At 46.7% G+C, this 25,130-nt stretch overlaps 1 protein-coding gene across 7 annotated transcripts; it reads right to left on the bottom strand.

Moving 5' to 3' along the window:
* Positions 1 to 314: 314 nt before the first annotated feature.
* LOC135503988 (glucose-6-phosphate 1-dehydrogenase-like) lies at positions 315 to 25,130 on the bottom strand. 7 transcript variants are annotated; one of them, XM_064922214.1, is made up of 13 exons: positions 24,781 to 25,098; positions 22,849 to 22,886; positions 22,468 to 22,590; positions 17,104 to 17,330; positions 13,688 to 13,846; positions 10,814 to 10,939; positions 10,443 to 10,536; positions 10,088 to 10,274; positions 6,545 to 6,780; positions 5,149 to 5,225; positions 4,478 to 4,570; positions 2,209 to 2,274; positions 315 to 906 (listed from the first exon to the last, which is right to left on the bottom strand). In XM_064922214.1, exons 2-13 carry the CDS (start codon positions 22,849 to 22,851, stop codon positions 888 to 890), a joined length of 1,410 nt encoding a protein of 469 aa, XP_064778286.1. In that variant the 5' UTR covers positions 22,852 to 22,886; positions 24,781 to 25,098; the 3' UTR covers positions 315 to 887. The 7 variants fall into 7 exon arrangements, with proteins under 7 accessions (XP_064778286.1, XP_064778281.1, XP_064778285.1 ...); XM_064922209.1 differs by having other exon boundaries at positions 22,468 to 22,576; XM_064922213.1 differs by lacking the exon at positions 22,849 to 22,886 and adding an exon at positions 22,746 to 22,818 and having other exon boundaries at positions 22,468 to 22,576.

The following is a 25,130-nucleotide window of genomic DNA, read 5'->3' as shown; positions in this document are numbered from 1 at the left end:
CAAAAGATGTAAGTGCCTTTGAACGGGGTATGGTGGTAGGCCCTAGGCGCACCGGTTTGTGTCAAGAACGGCAACGCTGCTGGGTTTTTCACTCAGTTTCCCGAGTGTATAAAGAATGGTCCACCACCCAAAGGTCATCCAGCCAACTTGACACTGTGGGAAGCACTGGAGTCAACATGGGCCAGCATCCCTGTGGAACGCTTTAGACACCTTGTAGAGTCCATGCCCCGACCAATTGAGGCTGTTCTGAGGGAAAGGGGGGGGGTGCGCAACTCAATATTAGGTAGGTGTTCTTAATGTTTTTTTACACCCAATATATCATATTTTTCTACAAACAATGGTACAGCTTGATATGACTTGTTGTCAGTAGCTTATGGTATTTTCACCTGTAAATGTGTATGTTTATTTCAGCTACTGATTTGCATTTATGAAAATGTTGCACATAATAAACAGACACCTTATTATTATGCAGAATTTTGAGCTTATACATCATTTATTATTCATGACAGAATTGATGTTTCCTCCCAGAGGGCAAGAGACACACTTTTATCTCGTGAGTATAGAAGAGAGTAGGACAAACCTGTTGGTCTTGAACATTGAGACCATTCTCAAACTCTTCTCAAAACCACAGTGACAGTTGATCCAAGCATACATTGCATACAGTGCAATTTTTTGAATCAGCTATTGTCATTGGGGACATTTGTTTTGCGTCACCTGTTGTACATTTTAGACGATTCCATTTGTCCTGGTGACATTTTCACCCACCCGGGGAACCAGGCGATGTAAAACGAGCGCACCCAATGTATACAGTGACACATTTTTGATCTTTCATTCATTCTGCTTCCTCCCAGCAGTAACAGTCTGTGGGCTATGGAGTGACAGCATGCTCAGAACTGGGACATATACCTGGAGGGAGACAAACAGGAAACATCAGTCAACAGCCAGTCTAGCGGAGCAACTTAAATTAGGCCCAGATCAGACCAGGCTAGGACTGAGTGATACACAGGAATGTGCTGATGTAGATGGAAATATAATTAGTCAGGTTGAGAAAGTTTATAATATTTTGGAGGTTTTTAGTTGATTATCCCAGTAGGATCATTTCTTTTGTAAGTCAGTGATTTTCACGAGCTTAGATTTAAGAAGATATTAAAGAGCTTCTTACCTTACCTCGTCCCTTCAGGGTGCTCAATGCCTTATAGACGACAGTCCCACAGGAATTTACATCGTCAATCAATCAATCAAACAGTGAAGTCCAATAAATGATCATGATTTATTTTGTCACAATCAATGTGGATAGTGATGCTGTAATCAAACAGTGAAGTCAATAAATGATCATGATTTATTTTGTCACAATCAATGTGGATAGTGATGCTGTAATCAAACAGTGAAGTCAATAAATGATCATGATTTATTTTGTCACAATCAATGTGGATAGTGATGTCAAACAGTGAAGTCAATAAATGATCATGATTTATTTTGTCACAATCAATGTGGATAGTGATGCTGTAATCAAACAGTGAAGTCAATAAATGATCATGATTTATTTTGTCACAATCAATGTGGATAGTGATGCTGTAATCAAACAGTGAAGTCAATAAATGATCATGATTTATTTTGTCACAATCAATGTGGATAGTGATGCTGTAATCAAACAGTGAAGTCAATAAATGATCATGATTTATTTTGTCACAATCAATGTGGATAGTGATGCTGTAATCAAACAGTGAAGTCAATAAATGATCATGATTTATTTTGTCACAATCAATGTGGATAGTGATGCTGTAATCAAACAGTGAAGTCAATAAATGATCATGATTTATTTTGTCACAATCAATGTGGATAGTGATGCTGTAATCAAACAGTGCATTAATCAAGTTCAGAAGTGTTGTTCATGATACTGATTTGTCGCCTGGTGGTTCAGAACGGTTTGTGTTTTAACCAACTCCACTGTGGTCGTTGTCATGCCGAACACGTGCCCAAATGACAAGTTGGCTACGGCACATACAGTACAGTATGATACCATGCCAACTCAAATAGGAGACGAGGGAATATCAGGATTGTGAGAAATGCAGAATATAACGTTTTCTTTCATGCAGTATGACTTAAATAAGCATCTCGAAAGAGTCGAGAGTAGCAAACACAAGGGAACTTTCACACAGTGTAATTGGTGTGTGTTTCTAGTGTCATGCAGTGTGGGGGTTGACCCACTTGTATGTTCCCTCATAGCGGAATCCCACCCTCCTCACGAGCTCATCCGCTTCATTTGGTCCACGACTGAGGAACAGGGACAGATAGAGGGTGGAGGAGGGACAAGGACAGATAGAGGGTGGAGGAGGAGCAACAGGGACAGATAGAGGGTGGAGGAGGAGCAACAGGGACAGATAGATGGTGGAGGAGGAGCAACAGGGACAGAGAGGTTAGGAGGAGGGACAGGGACAGAGAGCGTGGACGAGGAACAGGGACAGGTAGAGGGTGGAGGAGGAGCAACAGGGACAGGTGGAGGAGCAACAGGGACAGGTGGAGGAGGAACAAGGACAGATAGAGGGTGGAGGAGGGACAGGGACAGAGAGGGTGGAGGAGGAGCAACAGGGACAGAGAGGGTGGAGGAGGTGCAACAGGGACAGAGAGGGTGGAGGAGGAGGGACAGATAGAGGGTGGAGGAGGAGGAACAGGGACAGATCGAGGGTGGATGAGGAGCAACAGGGACAGAGAGAGTGGAGGAGGAACAGGGACAGATAGAGGGTGGTGGAGGAGGAACAGATAGACGGTGGAGGTGCAACAGGGACAGAGAGGGTGGAGGAGCAACAGGGACAGATAGAGGGTGGAGGAGGAATAGGGACAGAGAGGGTAGAGGAGGAACAGGGACAGAGAGGGTAGAGGAGGAGCAACAGGGACAGATAGAGGGTGGAGGAGGAGCAACAGAGACAGATAGAGGGTGGAGGAGGAACAGGGACAAATAGAGGGTGGAGGAGGAACAGATAGACGGTGGAGGAGGAACAGATAGAGGGTGGAGGAGGAATAGGGACAGAGAGGGTGGAGGAGGAACAGGGACAGATAGAGGGTGGAGGAGGAATAGGGACAGAGAGGGTGGAGGAGGAGCAACAGGGACAGAGAGGGTGGAGGAGGAGCAACCGGGACAGAGAGGGTGGAGAAGGAGCAACCGGGACAGAGAGGGTGGAGGAGGAGCAACCGGGACAGAGAGGGTGGAGGAGGAGCAACCGGGACAGAGAGGGTGGAGGAGGAGCAACCGGGACAGAGAGGGTGGAGGAGGAGCAACAGGGACAGAGAGGGTGGAGGAGGAGCAACAGGGACAGAGAGGGTGGAGGAGGAGCAACAGGGACAGGTAGAGGGTGGTGGAGGAGGAGCAACAGGGACAGGTAGAGGGTGGTGGAGGAGGAGCAACAGGGACAGGTAGAGGGTGGTGGAGGAGGAGCAACAGGGACAGGTAGAGGGTGGTGGAGGAGGAGCAACAGGGACAGAGAGGGTGGAGGAGGAGCAACAGGGACAGAGAGGGTGGAGGAGGAGCAACAGGGACAGAGAGGGTGGAGGAGGAGCAACAGGGACAGAGAGGGTGGAGGAGGAGCAACAGGGACAGAAAGGGTGGAGGAGGAGCAACAGGGACAGAGAGGGTGGAGGAGGAGCAACAGGGACAGAGAGGGTGGAGGAGGAGCAACAGGGACAGAGAGGGTGGAGGAGGAGCAGGGACAGTTAGAGGGTGGTGGAGGAGGAGCAGGGACAGGTAGAGGGTGGAGGAGGAGCAACAGGGACAGATAGAGGGTGGAGGAGGAGCAACAGGGACAGAGAGGGTGGAGGAGGAGCAACAGGGACAGGTAGAGGGTGGTGGAGGAGGAGCAACAGGGACAGGTAGAGGGTGGTGGAGGAGGAGCAACAGGGACAGGTAGAGGGTGGTGGAGGAGGAGCAACAGGGACAGGTAGAGGGTGGTGGAGGAGGAGCAACAGGGACAGGTAGAGGGTGGTGGAGGAGGAGCAACAGGGACAGGTAGAGCAGGAGGAGCAGGGACAGGTAGAGGGTGGTGGAGGAGGAGCAACAGGGACAGAGAGGGTGGAGGAGGAGCAACAGGGACAGAGAGGGTGGAGGAGGAGCAACAGGGACAGAGAGGGTGGAGGAGGAGCAACAGGGACAGAGAGGGTGGAGGAGGAGCAACAGGGACAGAAAGAGTGGAGGAGGAGCAACAGGGACAGAGAGGGTGGAGGAGGAGCAACAGGGACAGAGAGGGTGGAGGAGGAGCAACAGGGACAGGTAGAGGGTGGAGGAGGAGCAACAGGGACAGAGAGGGTGGAGGAGGAGCAGGGACAGTTAGAGGGTGGTGGAGGAGGAGCAGGGACAGGTAGAGGGTGGAGGAGGAGCAACAGGGACAGATAGAGGGTGGAGGAACAGGGACAGATAGAGGGTGGAGGAGGGTTAGGTGGACATGCGATGTGATGAAAGTAAGGTAGGAGTAGTAGTATTACTTACCTTCCATAGGTGTAAGGGATAGGAGGTGTTTTCTCTCCCTCTATGTGATGGAGGAGGGGAGTGAAGATCCTCCAGGCTTCTCGCAGCTCATCACTGGGAGAGGAAAAGGACCAGGAAACAGGAGCAATGTTATGATGTATACCACAGCGTTGGTGAATATTTGTTTCTGATTGGCTGGAAGGGCGTTCTAGAATGGACATTAAAATGTGTGCTTTACTATTGTTTTCTTTGGCAACTGTGGTATAAACGCCTCCGTTGTGTACATTTAACCTTGGAAAAATGAACTGGGCATGTATCCCTTATATATATTGTCACATACAGGTCTGATAGAAATGTTCCTTCCATACATGAGAGATTATCTGCGTAGATTACATAGGGTTTCTCAGCCCATAGATATGGGTCAGAAATAGTGTGGTGACAGACAGGGTAAGAGACAGAGGCAGACATGTCAGTGGGCACATCGCCACCCCTCAGAGCCTGGTTCCTCTCTAGTTTTCTTCCTAGGTTCCTGCCTTTCTAGGGAGTTTTTCCTAGCAAACATGCTTCTACATCTGCACTGGGGTTTTAGGCTGGGTTCCTGCATAAAAGCACTTTGTGACAACTGCTGATATGAAAATGACATTTGAAATGTTAAATTTAAGCGGATGGGATAGTGGCAGTCAAAGACAGACCTGCGGACAAAGTGCATCGGATTCCCACAGAACACATCCAGAATCAGACGCTCATATGCATCAGGGAGCTTCACGTCCTGTAGCGAGAACACAAGACGAGTTGTTATTTATTCCACACACACACACACACACACACACACACACACACACACACACACACACACACACACACACACCTAAAAGTTTGGGGTCACTTAGAAATGTCCTTGTTTTTGAAAGAAAAGCACATTTGTTTTCCATTAAAATAACATCAAATTGATCAGAAATGCAGTGTAAACATTGTTAATGTTATAAATGACTATTGTAGCTGGAAACTGCTGAATTTTAATGAACTATCTACATAGGCGTACAGGGGCCCATTATCAGCAACCACCACTCCTGTGTTCCAATGGCACGTTGTGTTAGCTAATCGAAGTTTATCATTTTAAAAGGCTAATTGATCATTAGAAAACCCTTTTGCAATTATGTTAGTACAGCTAAAAACTGTTGTTCTGATTAAGGAAGCAATTAAACTGGCCTTCTTTAGACCATTGAGCATTTGTGGGTTCGATTACAGGCTCAAAATGGCCAGAAACAAAGACCTTTCTTCTGAAACTCGTCAGTCTATTCTTGTTCTGAGGAATGAAGGCTATTCCATGCGAGAAATTACCAAGAAACTGAAGATCTCGTACAACATTGTGTGTTACTCCCTTCACAGAACCTAGCAAACTGTCTCTAACCTGAATAGAAAGAGGAGAGGGAGGCCCCGGTGCACAACTGAGCAAGAGGACAAGTACATTAGAGTGTCAAGTTTGAGAAACAGACACCTCACAAGTCCTCAACTGGCAGCTTCATTAAATAGTACCTGCAAAACACCAGTCTCAACGTCAACAGTGAAGAGGCGACTCCGGGATGCTGGCCTTCTAAGCAGAGTTCCTCTGTCCAGTGTCTGTGCTCTTTTGCCCATCTTAATCTTTCATTTTTATTGGCCAGTCTGAGATGTGGCTTTTTCTTTTCATCCTAGAGTCGCCTCTTCACTGTTGACGTTGAGACTGGTGTTTTCCAGGTACTATTTAATGAAGCTGCCAGTTGAGGACTTGTGAGGCATCTGGTTCTCACAAGAAAGTGGTGAAGAGAAAGTCTATTTCTCACAGGAAAGGTCTTTGTTTCTTGCCATTTTGAGCCTGTAATCACATCCACAAATGCTGATGCTCCAGATATTCAACTAGTGTAAAGGCCAGTTTTATTGCATCTTTAATCAGAACAAAAAAGGGCCTTTCTTTCAGAAACAAGACATTTCTAAGTGACCCCAAACTTTTGAATGGTAGTGTACACACATATATACACACATTATATACATACTTACATACATATACACGTGTGTGTGTGTGTGTGTGTGTGTGTGTGTGTATCTTACCTTGTATCTGCTCCTGTAGGTAAGGTCCAGTTCAGTCTCCTCAGGGCTGAAGTAGGCTCCAGGCTTCTTGGTCATCATTTTGAGGTAGATGGCCTCATCAGGCTGTACCCTCACCACCAGCTCATTCCTCTGGCACTGCTCATTAAAGATGTCCCCTGGAACATCCGTGAACTGGAGACGCACTTCCGCCTTACGCTCGTTGAGTGCCTTACCGCAACGCAGGACGAACGGAACACCTACAGGGTGAGGGATGGATGAGGGGAGAGAGGGATGGGTGGGTGGATGGATGAGGGGAGAGAGGGATGGGTGGGTGGATGGGAGAGCGTCAAAGAATAGAGAGAGGGTAGATGAGAGGGGAGGAGAGAGCGGGTAGATGAGAAGGGAGGAGAGAGAGAGAGGGTAGATGAGAAGGGAGGAGAGAGCGGGTAGATGAGAAGGGAAGATAGAGAGGGTAGATGAGAAGGGAGGAGAGAAAGAGGGTAGATGAGAAGGGAGGAGAGAAAGAGGGTAGATGAGAAGGGAGGAGAGAGAAAGGGTATATGAGAAGGGAGGAGAAAGAGGGTAGATGAGAAGGGAGGAGAGAGAGAGGGTAGATGAGAAGGGAGGAGAGAGAGAGGGTAGATGAGAAGGGAGGAGAGAGAGAGGGTAGATGAGAAGGGAGGAGAGAGCGGGTAGATGAGAAGGGAGGAGAGAGAGGGTAGATGAGAAGGGAGGAGAGAGGGGTAGATGAGAAGGGAGGAGAGAGAGGGTAGATGAGAAGGGAGGAGAGAGAGAGGGTAGATGAGAAGGGAGGAGAGAGAGAGGGTAGATGAGAAGGGAGGAGAGAGAGAGGGTAGATGAGAAGGGAGGAGAGAGAGAGGGTAGATGAGAAGGGAGGAGAGAGAGAGGGTAGATGAGAAGGGAGGAGAGAGAGAGAGGGTAGATGAGAAGGGAGGAGAGAGCGGGTAGATGAGAAGGGAGGAGAGAGCGGGTAGATGAGAAGGGAAGATAGAGAGGGTAGATGAGAAGGGAGGAGAGAAAGAGGGTAGATGAGAAGGGAGGAGAGAGAAAGGGTATATGAGAAGGGAGGAGAAAGAGGGTAGATGAGAAGGGAGGAGAGAGAGAGGGTAGATGAGAAGGGAGGAGAGAGAGAGGGTAGATGAGAAGGGAGGAGAGAGCGGGTAGATGAGAAGGGAGGAGAGAGAGGGTAGATGAGAAGGGAGGAGAGAGAGGGTAGATGAGAAGGGAGGAGAGAGAGAGTAGATGAGAAGGGAGGAGAGAGAGAGGGTAGATGAGAAGGGAGGAGAGAGAGGTAGATGAGAAGGGAGGAGAGAGAGAGGGTAGATGAGAAGGGAGGAGAGAGCGGGTAGATGAGAAGGGAGGAGAGAGCGGGTAGATGAGAAGGGAGGAGAGAGAGAGAGTAGATGAGAAGGGAGGAGAGAGAGAGGGTAGATGAGAAGGGAGGAGAGAGCGGGTAGATGAGAAGGGAGGAGAGAGAAGGGTAGATGAGAAGGGAGGAGAGAGAGGGGTAGATGAGAAGGGAGGAGAGAGGCGGGTAGATGAGAAGGGAGGAGAGAGAGAGGGTAGATGAGAAGGGAGGAGATAGAGAGGGTAGATGAGAAGGGAGGAGAGAGAGAGGGTAGATGAGAAGGGAGGAGAGAGAGAGGGTAGATGAGAAGGGAGGAGAGAGAGAGTGTGTATGAGAGTAATGATCGACGTTCCTGTGCAGCTGGAGTCAAACAAGAGGAGTTGGGAAGTAACAGAAAACTAGATAAGAGAGGGAGAGTTCAGGATTGTGAGGAATGCAGAGTATCAGGCTGACAATATGAGCGGATGAGTCTGGAAGATACAGTGCCTTGCGAAAGTATTCGGCCCCCTTGAACTTTGCGACCTTTTGCCACATTTCAGGCTTCAAACATAACGATATACAACTGTATTTTTTTGTGAAGAATCAACAACAAGTGGGACACAATCATGAAGTGGATCGACATTTATTGGATATTTCAAACTTTTTTAACAAATCAAAAACTGAAAAATTGGGCGTGCAAAATTATTCAGCCCCTTTACTTTCAGTGCAGCAAACTCTCGCCAGAAGTTCAGTGAGGATCTCTGAATGATCCAATGTTGACCTAAATGACTAATGATGATAAATACAATCCACCTGTGTGTAATCAAGTCTCCGTATAAATGCACCTGCACTGTGATAGTCTCAGAGGTCCGTTAAAAGCGCAGAGAGCATCATGAAGAACAAGGAACACACCAGGCAGGTCTGAGATACTGTTGTGAAGAAGTTTAAAGCCGGATTTGGATACAAAAAGATTTCCCAAGCTTTAAACATCCCAAGGAACACTGTGCAAGCGATAATATTGAAATGGAAGGAGTATCAGACCACTGCAAATCTACCAAGACCTGGCCGTCGCTCTAAACTTTCAGCTCATACAAGGAGAAGACTGATCAGAGATGCAGCCAAGAGGCCCATGATCACTCTGGATGAACTGCAGAGATCTACAGCTGAGGTGGGAGACTCTGTCCATAGGACAACAATCAGTCGTATATTGCACAAATCTGGCCTTTATGGAAGAGTGGCAAGAAGAAAGCCATTTCTTAAAGATATCCATAAAAAGTGTTGTTTTAAAGTTTGCCACAAGCCACCTGGGAGACACACCAAACGTGGAAGAAGGTGCTCTGGTCAGATGAAACCAAAATTGAACTTTTTGGCAACAATGCAAAACGTTATGTTTGGCATAAAAGCAACACAGCTCATCACAATGAACACACCATCCCCACTGTCAAACATGGTGGTGGCAGCATCATGGTTTGGGCCTGCTTTTCTTCAGCAGGGACAGGGAAGATGATTAAAATTGATGGGAAGATGGATGGAGCCAAATACAAGACCATTCTGGAAGAAAACCTGATGGAGTCTGCAAAAGACCTGAGACTGGGACGGAGATTTGTCTTCCAACAAGACAATGATCCAAAACATGAAGCAAAATCTACAATGGAATGGTTCAAAAATAAACATATCCAGGTGTTAGAATGGCCAAGTCAAAGTCCAGACCTGAATCCAATCGAGAATCTGTGGAAAGAACTGAAAACTGCTGTTCACAAATGCTCTCCATCCAACCTCACTGAGCTCGAGCTGTTTTGCAAGGAGGAATGGGAAAAAATGTCAGTCTCTCGATGTGCAAAACTGATAGAGACATACCCCAAGCGACTTACAGCTGTAATCGCAGCAAAAGGTGGCGCTACAAAGTATTAACTTAAGGGGGCTGAATAATTTTGCACACCCAATTTTTCAGTTTTTGATTTGTTAAAAAAAGTTTGAAATATCCAATAAATGTCGTTCCACTTCATGATTGTGTCCCACTTGTTGTTGATTCTTCACAAAAAAATACAGTTTTATATCTTTATGTTTGAAGCCTGAAATGTGGCAAAAGGTCGCAAAGTTCAAGGGGGCCGAATACTTTCGCAAGGCACTGTATGTCGAAATCTGTCAACATGTCTAGATAAGGGACATAGGAGAAACAGAGTTTGCCAGAATCCAAGATGGCCGTCGGTCCTCACCATCCCATCTTTCATTCTGTACGTAGAGCACAGAGGTGGCGAAGGTAGGCGTCTGGGAGCCGTTGGGCACGGTGGGGTCATCTAGGTAACCCAGTCTGGCATGGCCCTCCCCCTCAGGGTCCCCTATGTACTGACCCAGCACCACATCAGACCGAGGCACTGGGGCGATGCATTTCAACACCTTCACCTAGGGTTCACACACACACATTTAGATGACAGAGGGAATGGTCATATAGTTTTATGTCACAAGTGTAAAAAGTGTGCCCAGAGTTAATCCTGGTCAACATGTCCATGGGAAACCTCCTGACCCTAAGTGGAACACTGATCAAAGTGGAACACTGGTTGGTGATGCTACCTTCTCATCTCTCACGTCATCAGGGCTGGTGGAGGCAGGCTTCTCCATGGCAACCAGAGAGAGCATCTGGAGGAGGTGGTTCTGCATGACATCACTAAAGCAGGAAATATCACAAACCCATGGAACTGAACAATTCAATTATTTGTCACATGCTTTGCAAATTACAGGTGTAGACTTAGAATACAATTCTTACTTATGGGCCCTTCCCACAATGCAACAAGAAAGATAAATAATAGAAAAAGCTATATTCCACTACATTGCCATAGACTACGAGAACCACATGAACATCTGAAAACAGTTGATCAAAGTTGTCCAGTGATTTATACTTTGGCATGACATGACAGCCTGTTGCAAATGCCGCTCTTCCTCACCGGATGATGCCAAAGTCATCAAAGTATCCTCCGCGTCCCTGTGTGCCGAATGGTTCTTTAAAGGTTAGAACCACACAGGCCACGCTGTTCCTGTTCCAGATAGGACCAAAGATACGGTTCCCAAACCTGATGGACAGACAGAGGACAGGATCAAAACACAATGGTAAATAGTTTCTGTGTTGGTAAGAACATAGCAAGCCAAGGTTCTTTCAGTTCCCACAGGGATCACACACTCATACCTAACCTGTATGAACACACTTCATTGTAAATCGCTTTGGACAAAAGCATCAGCTTCATTTTGATTGATACTGTATAGTACTTCATGAACAAGGAAGATTTCAAATCTGTAAATGTACTGTCTCCTGGGATCAGGACTCAAGCTGTACCTGAGGACCATGAGGTTCTAACACCATCTCTGTACCTGAGGACGATGAGGTTCTAACACCATCTCTGTACCTGAGGACCATGAGGTTCTAACACCATCTCTGTACCTGAGGACCATGAGGTTCTAACACCATCTCTGTACCTGAGGACCATGAGGTTCTAACACCATCTCTGTACCTGAGGACGATGAGGTTCTAACACCATCTCTGTACCTGAGGACCATGAGGTTCTAACACCATCTCTGTACCTGAGGACCATGAGGTTCTAACACCATCTCTGTACCTGAGGACCATGAGGTTCTAACACCATCTCTGTACCTGAGGACCATGAGGTTCTAACACCATCTCTGTACCTGAGGACCATGAGGTTCTAACACCATCTCTGTACCTGAGGACTAACACCATCTCTGTACCTGAGGACCATGAGGTTCTAACACCATCTCTGTACCTGAGGACTAACACCATCTCTGTACCTGAGGACCATGAGGTTCTAACACCATCTCTGTACCTGAGGACCATGAGGTTCTAACACCATCTCTGTACCTGAGGACCATGAGGTTCTAACACCATCTCTGTACCTGAGGACCATGAGGTTCTAACACCATCTCTGTACCTGAGGACCATGAGGTTCTAACACCATCTCTGTACCTGAGGACCATGAGGTTCTAACACCATCTCTGTACCTGAGGACCATGAGGTTCTAACACCATCTCTGTACCTGAGGACCATGAGGTTCTAACACCATCTCTGTACCTGAGGACGATGAGGTTCTAACACCATCTCTGTACCTGAGGACCATGAGGTTCTAACACCATCTCTGTACCTGAGGACCATGAGGTTCTAACACCATCTCTGTACCTGAGGACCATGAGGTTCTAACACCATCTCTGTACCTGAGGACCATGAGGTTCTAACACCATCTCTGTACCTGAGGACCATGAGGTTCTAACACCATCTCTGTACCTGAGGACGATGAGGTTCTAACACCATCTCTGTACCTGATCTCACCATCTCTGTACCTGAGGACCATGAGGTTCTAACACCATCTCTGTACCTGAGGACCATGAGGTTCTAACACCATCTCTGTACCTGAGGACGATGAGGTTCTAACACCATCTCTGAGGGACCATTTCTAACACCATCTCTGTACCTGAGGACCATGAGGTTCTAACACCATCTCTGTACCTGAGGACGATGAGGTTCTAACACCATCTCTGTACCTGAACACCATCTCTGTACCTGAGGACCATGAGGTTCTAACACATCTCTGTACCTGAGGACCATGAGGTTCTAACACCATCTCTGTACCTGAGGACGATGAGGTTCTAACACCATCTCTGTACCTGAGGACCATGAGGTTCTAACACCATCTCTGTACCTGAGGACCATGAAGGTTCTAACACCATCTCTGTACCTGAGGACCATGAGGTTCTAACACCATCTCTGTACCTGAGGACCATGAGGTTCTAACACCATCTCTGTACCTGAGGACCATCTATTCTACCTGTACCTGAGGACCATGAGGTTCTAACACCATCTCTGTACCTGAGGACCATGAGGTTCTAACACCATCTCTGTACCTGAGGACCATGAGGTTCTAACACCATCTGTACCTGAGGACCATGAGGTTCTAACACCATCTCTGTACCTGAGGACCATGAGGTTCTAACACCATGAGGTTCTAACACCATCTCTGTACCTGAGGACCATGAGGTTCTAACACCATCTCTGTACCTGAGGACCATGAGGTTCTAACACCATCTCTGTACCTGAGGACCATGAGGTTCTAACACCATCTCTGTACCTGAGGACCATGAGGTTCTAACACCATCTCTGTACCTGAGGACCATGAGGTTCTACCCTGAGGACGATGAGGTTCTAACACCATCTCTGTACCTGAGGACCATGAGGTTCTAACACCATCTCTGTACCTGAGGACCATGAGGTTCTAACACCATCTCTGTACCTGAGGACCATGAGGTTCTAACACCATCTCTGTACCTGAGGACCATGAGGTTCTAACACCATCTCTGTACCTGAGGACCATGAGGTTCTAACACCATCTCTGTACCTGAGGACCATGAGGTTCTAACACCATCTCTGTACCTGAGGACCATGAGGTTCTAACACCATCTCTGTACCTGAGGACCATGAGGTTCTAACACCATCTCTGTACCTGAGGACCATGAGGTTCTAACACCATCTCTGTACCTGAGGACCATGAGGTTCTAACACCATCTCTGTACCTGAGGACCATGAGGTTCTAACACCATCTCTGTACCTGAGGACCATGAGGTTCTAACACCATCTCTGTACCTGAGGACCATGAGGTTCTAACACCATCTCTGTACCTGAGGACCATGAGGTTCTAACACCATCTCTGTACCTGAGGACCATGAGGTTCTAACACCATCTCTGTACCTGAGGACCATGAGGTTCTAACACCATCTCTGTACCTGAGGACCATGAGGTTCTAACACCATCTCTGTACCTGAGGACCATGAGGTTCTGCACCATCTCCTTGCCCAGGTAGTGGTCTATGCGGTAGATCTGGTCTTCTCTGAACAGGGAGGAGAAGTGGGACGACAGCTCCTGAGAACTCTGCAAGTCACGACCAAATGGCTTCTCCACTATCACCCTGCTCCAACCTCTAACACACAGAGACAGAGACCACTTTACAGTGTGGTACAGGGATGTGTGAGTGTGTTTGTGCATGTGTGTTTATGGGTTTTCTATCCTTGCGGGTACCAGAAATTCAGACTAGTGGGAACATTACGCCATTCCCCACAAGGAAGAAGGCTATTTTAGGCAGGGGTGCAACTTTCACTGGGGACTGGGGGGCATTCTGAAATTGTATTCCCCCCCAGTTTTATCATTAAAATGTGATACAAAAATAAGAAAAATGGTGTGTTAGTACAATGCGGATGCCTCAGAGCGGTAGGGTAGGCTGTTGTGAGTGAACAGTCGGCTGGAGCTAGGACCACACTGACGCCACAGATGGGGCTGACAGGCTGTGTGAAGGCAAAGGTTCTGGAAGGCTGGCTGGAACAGCACGGGAGAGTTGAGCATAGTTCAGTGTGTACATGTTGTGCTCTTTAACCGAGTTGTAAAAGAAAGCAGAACAGAAACGGGCTACTCTTTAGTAGACTGATGTAGTTGGCAAGGTAACTGCTGTTTAACTTAATAGTGGGGGGGACCAATATTTATTCGCAGTGCTGAGCTAGTATTGTGACTGAATTGTTAACTTTAGCTAATGTCTTATCCCCTCTCGACCGAGGTGAATTGAATAAGCTACACTAGTGAGCTGCTACCACAGTCAGTTCAGCTGTAGTATCTAGTTATCTGTCAGATAGTACTAATAGCCACCTCATAACACTATCTGACAGCAGTTGTTTGTATGGACACCTTTTGTAGCCATTGTTTTGTCCCATTTCAACAGAGGTAAATGAACTTGGGTAGCTTTCGTCAGTTGATGTACAGTTGGCAAGACAGCTGGCCAAAAGTTGGCCAGTGATAGCTATTCTTTTTTGCCTCAATCACACTAGACCTGAATCAAATGATGAAACCATCGACCAAACAATTGAAGATTGATATTGTGATGTTTTTTTCAGTACAATGTGAGTTTTTATTAGCCAGTATGGCAATGTAACGTTATTGATTTGTTTCCCTTGCTAATTCCCTACTTTTCACACTGATACAGTATTAAAAGGCTCTAACATTACAGGCTTCACTGTCATTGTGCACAGTAGAGGTCTGCACAGGACCGATTTCTTCATCCCACTCCTGCCAGCACCTGCAGCTTTACATACCGCACCTGCTGGCTTTCTGTCTGACTCCCACAAGAACTGATCCCAAAACCCAACCACAGTTCCGCAAACTTTGCTTTTAGGCGTATGTGACGCAGCTCACTTGCCAGCCATGGTCCCAGAAATGTTGAGCACTATAGGCAATATCAAATGTGCAAAAAGAATTTTAGAAATAGGTTCAATTACCAGAGATTCTGACATGGCCCTTATATTAGACGATATGTATTACTGGGCTATATCAGCCAATATGCTAGATGTAGATTGAAGAGAGCAGAGTTGGAGAGACTTTTACTTTCTCTTGCGCCATTTTTATAGCCTACGTTTGGGAGTGGAAGGGTTTTCAGACAGAGAAATATGGGTGATCAATATTTAGGCCTTTGTAGGCAATGTAGTAAACTATAGCTTAATCAAAGGCCTATTTAGGAAGTATATTTCCTTGTTAAGAACTGCCCTGTGCTTCTGCACCCATGCATAGGCTGGAGCCTGCTCTACTCTTTGAGACCACACATGCGCCTAATCGCACAAGTATGGCTACTGAATTTGAAGCAGCAAGAATGATGACAGCGACACATAACGTTTTGCCTAAGCCTATAGGACCTTTTAGGAAGACATTTTGCAGGCAGAGACAAATAAATGGGTAATCAATTATTGAAAATGAAAAAGGCATAATGCTCGCTCTCCATAGCAGCCTAGCCTATGTGCACATTGTGCCTTTTCAGTGATGACTACATTTTTTGATAGCACTTCGACTCGTTGGTTGAGCAACCTCCACTTTCTTTTTTCTATGAATATTTATTTACAGACTGTAGTCAACTACAGTCTAATCGTATTTAAGTTAACTGCCACGTGATTCTCCACCCATGTAGGCAGCCTTCTCTATTTCAATGAGACCACACATACTAGGCACAGTTGAACTCTCACGCCCAACTAGGAGAGGGAGGCTACTGAAGTTGAAGCAGTATATGAATAATGCGAAAAAAATATGTGCGTACAATAGGTAGGCTAACACATACAAAGCAGAAAGAGGACCGTTTCCAAATCATCTGTGGGACATCAAAAATACTATATTTTCATCCAAGAGTCGTCTGACCGCCTGCTCCAGCCCCCAGTAGGGTCAGATGGTGACAGGGGTCCCAGTAGGGTCAGATGGTGACAGGGGTCCCAGTAGGGTCAGATGGTGACAGGGGTCCCAGCAGGGTCAGACAGCCAGTGAAGACCAGTCTACGGAGCTCAGGTGAATTTTTTAGTATATTAACAATATCAGTGAATGATACAAAGTTACATCTTGAATTGATGGGTAGACCTAGAGTAGCTACAGGACAGCAGTTTAAGCGTAAAGCTCCAGTCTGGGATATGAGAATAATAGTCATTATTGGATAATGTATGAATGTACACCAAGGTAATCCTTTGTCATGGAGGACTTGCTGTTTGTGTTCATGTACATTTGGGGTGTATGTGTTTTTTTGTTCCCAAACCTTGCCTTGGGAACAACATTGTTTTAAAAGAGGGAGCTGGGAATTAACTAGTGTTGGGAGAGAGTTATTCACTAGACTGGTGGGGTTCGGGCTTGCAGGCGGCTCGGGCTGGCTGCTCGGTCTGGCTGAAATGTTATATAGAGGATGTCTTATTAAAAACAATCAAGTCTGTATTTTTTCAAGAGTTGTTCAATTGTTACGCTATTGGTTAAAAGAGCAACACAATATTTATTATTGAATGACCTTTGATCTAGTTCAGTCTTATTAAACACGTAAACATATTTAATAATGATCTCTTACCTAGCTTGATGACTGTGGGTATTTTTGCTTACATTTTTGTTCTAAATAGAGATGGCATATTGGATTTTGTAAAAATGCAGGAAATTCGCATTCGATGGCTAAACCAGACCCCTCGCCAGGTTATGTCCCCACCACTTCTAAAACCAAAGTGGCACCTCTGATTTTAGGCTTAGGGGTTACAGTTAGGTGTTAGGGTTATTGAATTGGGGTTCGGTTAAGGGGGTTCGGTTAAGGGTTCGGGAAAATAGTAAAATGATAGAAAAACAAATCTGTGTGGGTTCATGCATATGCTTGAGTGATCTGACAAGTGTGTTTGAGATACTGACTTGCGGCACATGCAGTGGGCTCTGATGTTCTTGCTAACATGATGGTAGACGCTGGGGGGCAGTGCCAGGTAGAAGACACAGTTAGCATGGTCAGCCCCCCTGCTGGTGGTCAGGGAGCTCAGGTGGGCATTCAGCTCAGAGAAGGAGTCCTCCTCATCATACCTGCCGCTCAGGTAAGAGTTCCTACTGAAGAACGCAGCGAGGCGCTCACTCTCACCATCACCAACCTGAGAAAACACACGTACACACATGAATGATTACAACATAATACCTATCCACAGTCTTTTCATTGTAATGAGTATGAACATGTACATCTAGGTCAACCACATGTCCTGGATTGCGCGGGACAGTCGTGCATTTTGCCCCTGCGTCACCCTTCCCACAAAGAAACAATCATGTCCTGCATTTTATCAACATTTGATCAGCACCACTAATTTAGGAAAAAAATGTTGATTTCAGTCAGACATTCCAACCTGTCTCTTGCAGCAAAACAGTGCCCCTCAGTATGTATAGACCATGTATCTGGACAGTGAAACAGCACCCCTCTGTCTCAGTATGTATAGACCATGTATCTGATGCTGTCTGGACAGTGGAACAGCCCCCCTCTGTCTCAGTAGGTGTAGACCATGTATCTGATGCAGTCTGGATAGTGGAACAGCCCCCCTCTGTCTCAGTAGGTGTAGACCATGTATCTGATGCTGTCTGGACAGTGAAACAGCCCCCCTGTCTCAGTAGGTGTAGACCATGTATCTGAGGCAGTCTGGACAGTGGAACAGCCCCCCTCTGTCTCAGTAGGTGTAGACCATGTATCTGATGCAGTCTGGACAGTGGAACAGCCCCCCTCTGTCTCAGTAGGTGTAGACCATGTATCTGATGCTCTGGACAGAGGAACAGCCCCCTCTGGACAGTGGAACAGCCCCCCTCTGTCTCAGTAGGTGTAGACCATGTATCTGATGCAGTCTGGACAGTGGAACAGCCCCCTCTGTCTCAGTAGGTGTAGACCATGTATCTGATGCAGTCTGGACAGTGGAACAGCCCCCCTCTGTCTCAGTAGGTGTAGACCATGTATCTGATGCAGTCTGGACAGTGGAACAGCCCCCTCTGTCTCAGTAGGTGTAGACCATGTATCTGATGCAGTCTGGACAGTGGAACAGCCCCCCTCTGTCTCAGTAGGTGTAGACCATGTATCTGATGCAGTCTGGACAGTGGAACAGCCCCACTCTGTCTCAGTAGGTGTAGACCATGTATCTGATGCAGTCTGGACAGTGGAACAGCCCCCCCCCTGTCTCAGTAGGTGTAGACCATGTATCTGATGCTGTCTCAGTAGGTGTAGACCATGTATCTGATGCAGTCTGGACAGTGGAACAGCCCCCCTCTGTCTCAGTAGGTGTAGACCATGTATCTGATGCTGTCTGGACAGTGAAACAGCCCCCTCTGTCTCAGTAGGTGTAGACCATGTATCTGATACTGTCTTGACAGTGGAACAGCGCCCCCTCTGTCTCAGTAGGTGTAGACCATGTATCTGATGCAGTCTGGACAGTGGAACAGCCCCCCTCTGTCTCAGTATGTATAGACCATGTATCTGATGCAGTCTGGACAGTGGAACAGCGCCCCCTCTGTCTCAGTATGTATAGACTATGTATCTGATGCAGTCTGGACAGTGGAACAGCGCCCCCTCTGTCTCAGTAGGTGTAGACCATGTATCTGATGCAGTCTGGACAGTGGAACAGTGCCCCCTCTGTCTCAGTAGGTGTAGACCATGTATCTGATGCAGTCTGGACAGTGGAACAGCCCCCCTCTGTCTCAGTATGTATAGACCATGTATCTGGACAGTGGAACAGCCCCCCTCTGTCTCAGTAGGTGTAGACCATGTATCTGATGCAGTCTGGACAGTGGAACAGCCCCCCTCTGTCTCAGTAGGTGTAGACCATGTATCTGATGCTGTCTGGACAGTGAAACAGCCCCCCTCTGTCTCAGTAGGTGTAGACCATGTATCTGATGCAGTCTGGACAGTGGAACAGCCCCCTCTGTCTCAGTAGGTGTAGACCATGTATCTGATGCAGTCTGGACAGTGGAACAGCCCCCTCTGTCTCAGTAGGTGTAGACCATGTATCTGATGCAGTCTGGACAGTGGAACAGCCCCCTCTGTCTCAGTAGGTGTAGACCATGTATCTGATGCAGTCTGGACAGTGGAACAGCCCCCCTCTGTCTCAGTAGGTGTAGACCATGTATCTGATGCAGTCTGGACAGTGGAACAGCCCCCCTCTGTCTCAGTATGTATAGACCATGTATCTGATGCAGTCTGGACAGTGGAACAGCCCCCTCTGTCTCAGTAGGTGTAGACCATGTATCTGATGCAGTCTGGACAGTGGAACAGCCCCACTCTGTCTCAGTAGGTGTAGACCATGTATCTGATGCAGTCTGGACAGTGGAACAGCCCCCCTCTGTCTCAGTAGGTGTAGACCATGTATCTGATGCAGTCTGGACAGTGGAACAGCCCCCTCTGTCTCAGTAGGTGTAGACCATGTATCTGATGCAGTCTGGACAGTGGAACAGCGCCCCTCTGTCTCAGTAGGTGTAGACCATGTATCTGATGCAGTCTGGACAGTGAAACAGCGCCCCCTCTGTCTCAGTAGGTGTAGACCATGTATCTGGACAGTGGAACAGCGCCCCCTCTGTCTCAGTAGGTGTAGACCATGTATCTGATGCAGTCTGGACAGTGGAACAGCGCCCCCTCTGTCTCAGTAGGTGTAGACCATGTATCTGATGCAGTCTGGACAGTGGAACAGCCCCCCTCTGTCTCAGTAGGTGTTGACCATGTATCTGATGCAGTCTGGACAGTGGAACAGCCCCCCTCTGTCTCAGTAGGTGTTGACCATGTATCTGATGCAGTCTGGACAGTGGAACAGCGCCCCCTCTGTCTCAGTAGGTGTAGACCATGTATCTGATGCAGTCTGGACAGTGGAACAGCGCCCCCTCTGTCTCAGTAGGTGTAGACCATGTATCTGATGACAGTGACAGTGGAACAGCCCCCTCTGTCTCAGTAGGTGTTGACCATGTATCTGATGCAGTCTGGACAGTGGAACAGCGCCCCCTCTGTCTCAGTAGGTGTAGACCATGTATCTGATGCTGTCTGGACCAAAAGACTATGTAATGTCATAATATTTCTGTCCAGACAGCATCAGAAACTGTTACATATAGTAGGTGTAGACCATGTTTCTCCAGTGATATAGTTTCATCAGAGAGAAGTGGAACAGCGCCCCTCGCCAAAATCTGTCTAAGCCCAGTACGATTCTATGTAATATGTAGACCTAAGTTGTTGCCTGCCTTCCTGCCTTTGGGACAAAGACTCCCATTGTTAGGACGGAGTCATGCGTCTCATCATTATGTACAAATCTCTGGTTTCCTCGCGAATTAGGAAGGAAAGTTGTGGGGTGCGCAGTTCACTGTTAGGATGCTGTATTGCCCTAAATTGATGTTTTGCCAAAATTATATAATTACTCCTTCCTAAATAAATGTCTAATAATAATTATAAATAGTTCACCAGGGAGCATTACATAGCCACAGAGGAACATTAGCTTATTTTTTTTAAAGCTTATTGTTTTCAATCAGAAGTGTGTAGGCCTAAGCCCATTTGGGTAGTGCACCTGGTAATAGGTCTAGTTGATGGAGTTGCAGCCGTCAGTGAAAAGCATCTAAATGGGTTAAGATAGTGTCTTGAGTATTGTTTTTTTTTAACTAGGCAAGTCAGTTAAGAACAAATTCTTATATACAATGACGACCTACCCATCATTGTGTGTGGAAAATATATGGTGCGTCTCTCTCCAGAATGCATGTATACATGTATACACATGACCAAAAGTATGTAGACACCTGCTCGTCAAACATCTCATTCCAAAATGATGGGCATTAATATGGAGTTGGTCTCCCCTTTGCTGCTATAACACAGTCTCCACTCTTCTGGGAAGGATTTCCACTAGATGTTGGAACATTGCTGCAGGGACTTGCTTCCATTCAGCAAGGTCGGGCACTGATGTTGGACGATTAGGCCTGGCTCGCAGTCGGTGTTTCAATTCATCACAAAGGTGTTCGATGGGGTTGAGGTCAGGGCTCTGTGTAGGCCAGTCAAGTCTACCAATCTCAACAAACCGTTTCTGTATGGACCTCGCTTTGTGCACAGGGGGCATTGTCATGCTGAAACAAGAAAAGGCCTTCCCCAAACTGTTGCCACAATGTTGAAAGCACAGTATTGTATAGAATGTCATTGTATGCTGTAGCGTTAAGATTTCCCTTCACTGGAACTAAGGGGCCCGAACCATGAAAAACAGCCCCAGACCATTATTCCTCCTACATATAGTGTACTCTATACCATCTACTGCATCTTGCCTATGCCATTCGGCCATTACTCATTCATATATTTTTATGTACATATTCTTATTCATTCCTTTACACTTGTGTGTATAAGGTAGTTGTCGTGAAATTGTTAGGTTATATTACTTGTTAGATATTACTGCACGGTCGGAACTAGAAGCACAAGCATTTCGCTAGACTCGCATTAACATCTGCTAACCATGTGTATGTGACAAATAAAATTTGATTTCACCAAACTTTACAGTTGGCACTATGCATCCGGGCAGGTATCGTTCTCCTGAAATCTGCCAAACCCAGATTAGTCTGTCGTTCTGCCAGATGGTGAAGTGTGATTCATCACTCCAGAGAACATGTTTCCACTGCTCCAGAGTTCAATGGCGGCAAGCTTTACACCACTCCAGCCGACACTTGACACTGTGCATGGTAATCTTAGGCTTGTGTGCGGCTGCTTGGAAACCCATTTCATTAAGCTCCCACAAACAGTTATCGTGCTGATGTTGCTTCCAGAGGCAGTTTGGAATTCGGTAGTGAGTGTAGCAACCAAGGGAAAATTATTTTTTACGCCCTACGCGCTTCAGCACTTGGAAGTCCATGTTTATCAGCTTGTGTGGCCTACCACTTCACAGCTGAGCCGCTGTTGCTCCTAGATGTTTCCACTTCACAATAACAGCACATACAGTTGCCCGGGGTAGCTCTAGCAAGTCTGACATTTGATGAACTGACTTGTTGGAAAGGTGCCCTGTTGAATGTCACTGAACTCTTCAGTAGGGCCAGTCTACTGCCAATGTTTGTCAACTGAGATTTTAAATGTGGTCACCCTACGTACATCCCGCAAAACCTCACTGACAAACCAGTGTCATAAAAGTGGGAATCCAGTCAAGGCAGTTTCACATGGACTTTCAATGGTGAAGCTACCAAAAGCTAAACGGCTTTGATCAAAAAAACTTAGCAGAACCGAGTTGCCTGCACTCAGCCTACACTAAGACTCCTTACCTTCATATGTGGCAGACATGCTGTCCTGATGTCATCCATGGTCAGCTTGGAGCGAGCAAAGCCCACAAAGTGGGTCTCTTCTGGGAGAAGCTCATCTCTGAACAGCCACCTACAAGAGGCGGACTGAGCAATGAGATGCAGTATAAAGGGAGGTAGACAAAGACAGGACACTCAGTCAGCTCCCTGGAGACATGATGACCTAGAACACTGGTCAAGGAGCTGACCCCCCCCCCCCCCTAAACTCCTAGCATAATTGGTAGAAACTTGAGATGACAAACCTGAACCTTGAACAGCGTTTACGGACAGTCATTCTGATGATTCAGGGACTGTCGAGATAGACAGGCACAGAATCTGGCAACAGAAAACAGGAAACTCACTCACCATAGAGTAGGATAAATCTTCTTATTGGCAAGATCTCCCTGAATGGATAGATAAAAAGTTAAAGTATTTGCGAGACTAAAATGTGCCTAAAATCTTATGGTTGATTACTCTTGTTTTTATTTGTTTCCTGTTTCTATGAACACATGGTACAGTACAGGGCAGTTCAACTTCCAACCTACACAGTAACAATCTACTGTCCCCAAGTCCAGAACAGACTATGGGAGGCGCACAGTACCACATAGAGCCATGACTACATGGAACTCTATTCCACATCAGGTAACTGATGCAAGCAGTAGAATCAGATTTTTAAAAACTTTTTTTTAAACACACCTTATGGATCAGCAGGGACTGTTAAGCAACACAAACATAGGCTCAGACACATGCATACACACACGATAACATACGCACTACGCACACACACGATAACATACGCACTACGCACACACACGATAACATACGCACTACGCACACACACGATAACATACGCACTACGCACACACACGATAACATACGCACTACGCACACACACGATAACATACGCACTACGCACACACACGATAACATACTCACTACGCACACACACGATAACATACTCACTACGCACACACACGATAACATACTCACTACGCACACACACGATAACATACGCACTATACACACACAGGCATGGATTTTGTGTTGTAGATATGTGGTAGTGGAGTAGGGGCCTGAGGGCACACACACGTGTTGTGAAATCTGTTATGAATGTTTAAACCAACATTGAAAAAAGGGAAGACAAACACTGCAGCACAGCCATTCTGAAAAGTAACTTTTTAACACACTCAAATGTAGCGAAGGGGGATAGTGATTTGTGATAGACAGATAGTTAACTCACGGAAGTGGACAAACATTTTAAGTCCTAAACTCATCTCTCTCTTTCAGAGCTAGATAAAGAAAAGCCAGATGCAGCACATTTCAGTCAGTGTGTGAGCCCTCTCCTCTCTTCCCCCAGTCTCTCTCACACGCACACCACACACACACACCACACCTCTCATCAGTCAGTCAGTCAGTGTGTGAGCCCTCACCTCTCTTCCCCCAGTCTCTCTCACACGCACACCACACACACACACACACACCACACCTCTCATCAGTCAGTCAGTCAGTGTGTGAGCCCTCTCCTCTCTTCCCCCAGTCTCTCACACGCACACCACACACACACCACATGCACACCACACGCACACCACACGCACACCACACCTCTCATCAGTCAGTGTGTGAGCCCTCTCCTCTCTTCCCCTTGTCTCTCTCACACACACACCACACCTCTTATCAGTCAGTCAGTCAGTCACACACACACTTACTTAGTTGACCCCATGTTTGGACTTCAAACCAGATGGAACTCTAGATATAGAGTCATATACTAGCTGGTAATTAGAACAAGCAAGACTCTACGTTTCTGTAACAACTCACGCAGCAGCCTAGTCGGTAGCGTAACTACTGAGTCGTTAGGTCATGTGGTTGATCTTAATGCAAATCTCATAAGGAACCCACTCTTATCCCACAGTGGAAGCAGTGCAACAAGTCAGTAACTTCCTTTTAAATACTGTGGAACTATGGCTATTGGCTGTGTTCCAACAATCACACTAGAACACTTCCAGCACTGAAGCAGTATTCTGGTGGCATACAGTCTGACACGTGGTGTTCTAGTATGAACATTGGACTGTGCTCTATGTAGCCCATGTCTCTGCCCTTGTAGAACAGAACATAACTGAACAGAAAATACCACAGGGAAAAGGTTCACTGTTACCATCAAATAAACACATGCATAGAGGGACAACTACTACTTAGCCCGAGTGCCAGTCTGTTTGTGCTATCATACCAACTCCTTGTCACTCAATGTCATGCCAAACATGAAAGGAAGAGCACAAACAGGGTAACTACTAGAGTACTCACTGAGGCTCCCAGTATGATGAAGATGTGGAAGTCAGATGAATGGGACAGCTCTCTTCTCAGCTGACCCAATACCTCAGAGTGGGTGAGACACTCAGGAACACCACTCTTCTCCATCTGGTGTGTTGTCTCTGTACTGTATGTCAAGCTTGGTTCCCTCTGCTGCTGAAAGACAGCAAGTGACATACAACAATACCAACAGGAAGATGTTGGACTCAGTCTTTGTGTGTGATCTTACTCTCCGTGTCGTGTTGTCTCATTCACTCACAAAGGGTCCAGGTCCAGCTCTCTCCTGGCTCAGTCAGTAACATAACAGTGGAGTGTGTGTGTGTGTGAGGTAGGTTCAAATTGTA

The sequence above is a fragment of the Oncorhynchus masou genome, chromosome 18, assembly GCF_036934945.1.
Source record: "Oncorhynchus masou masou isolate Uvic2021 chromosome 18, UVic_Omas_1.1, whole genome shotgun sequence".
Taxonomy (NCBI): domain Eukaryota; kingdom Metazoa; phylum Chordata; class Actinopteri; order Salmoniformes; family Salmonidae; genus Oncorhynchus; species Oncorhynchus masou.
The sequence above is the reverse complement of the archived record's forward strand: the minus strand, read 5'-3'. Positions and strand labels throughout refer to the sequence as shown.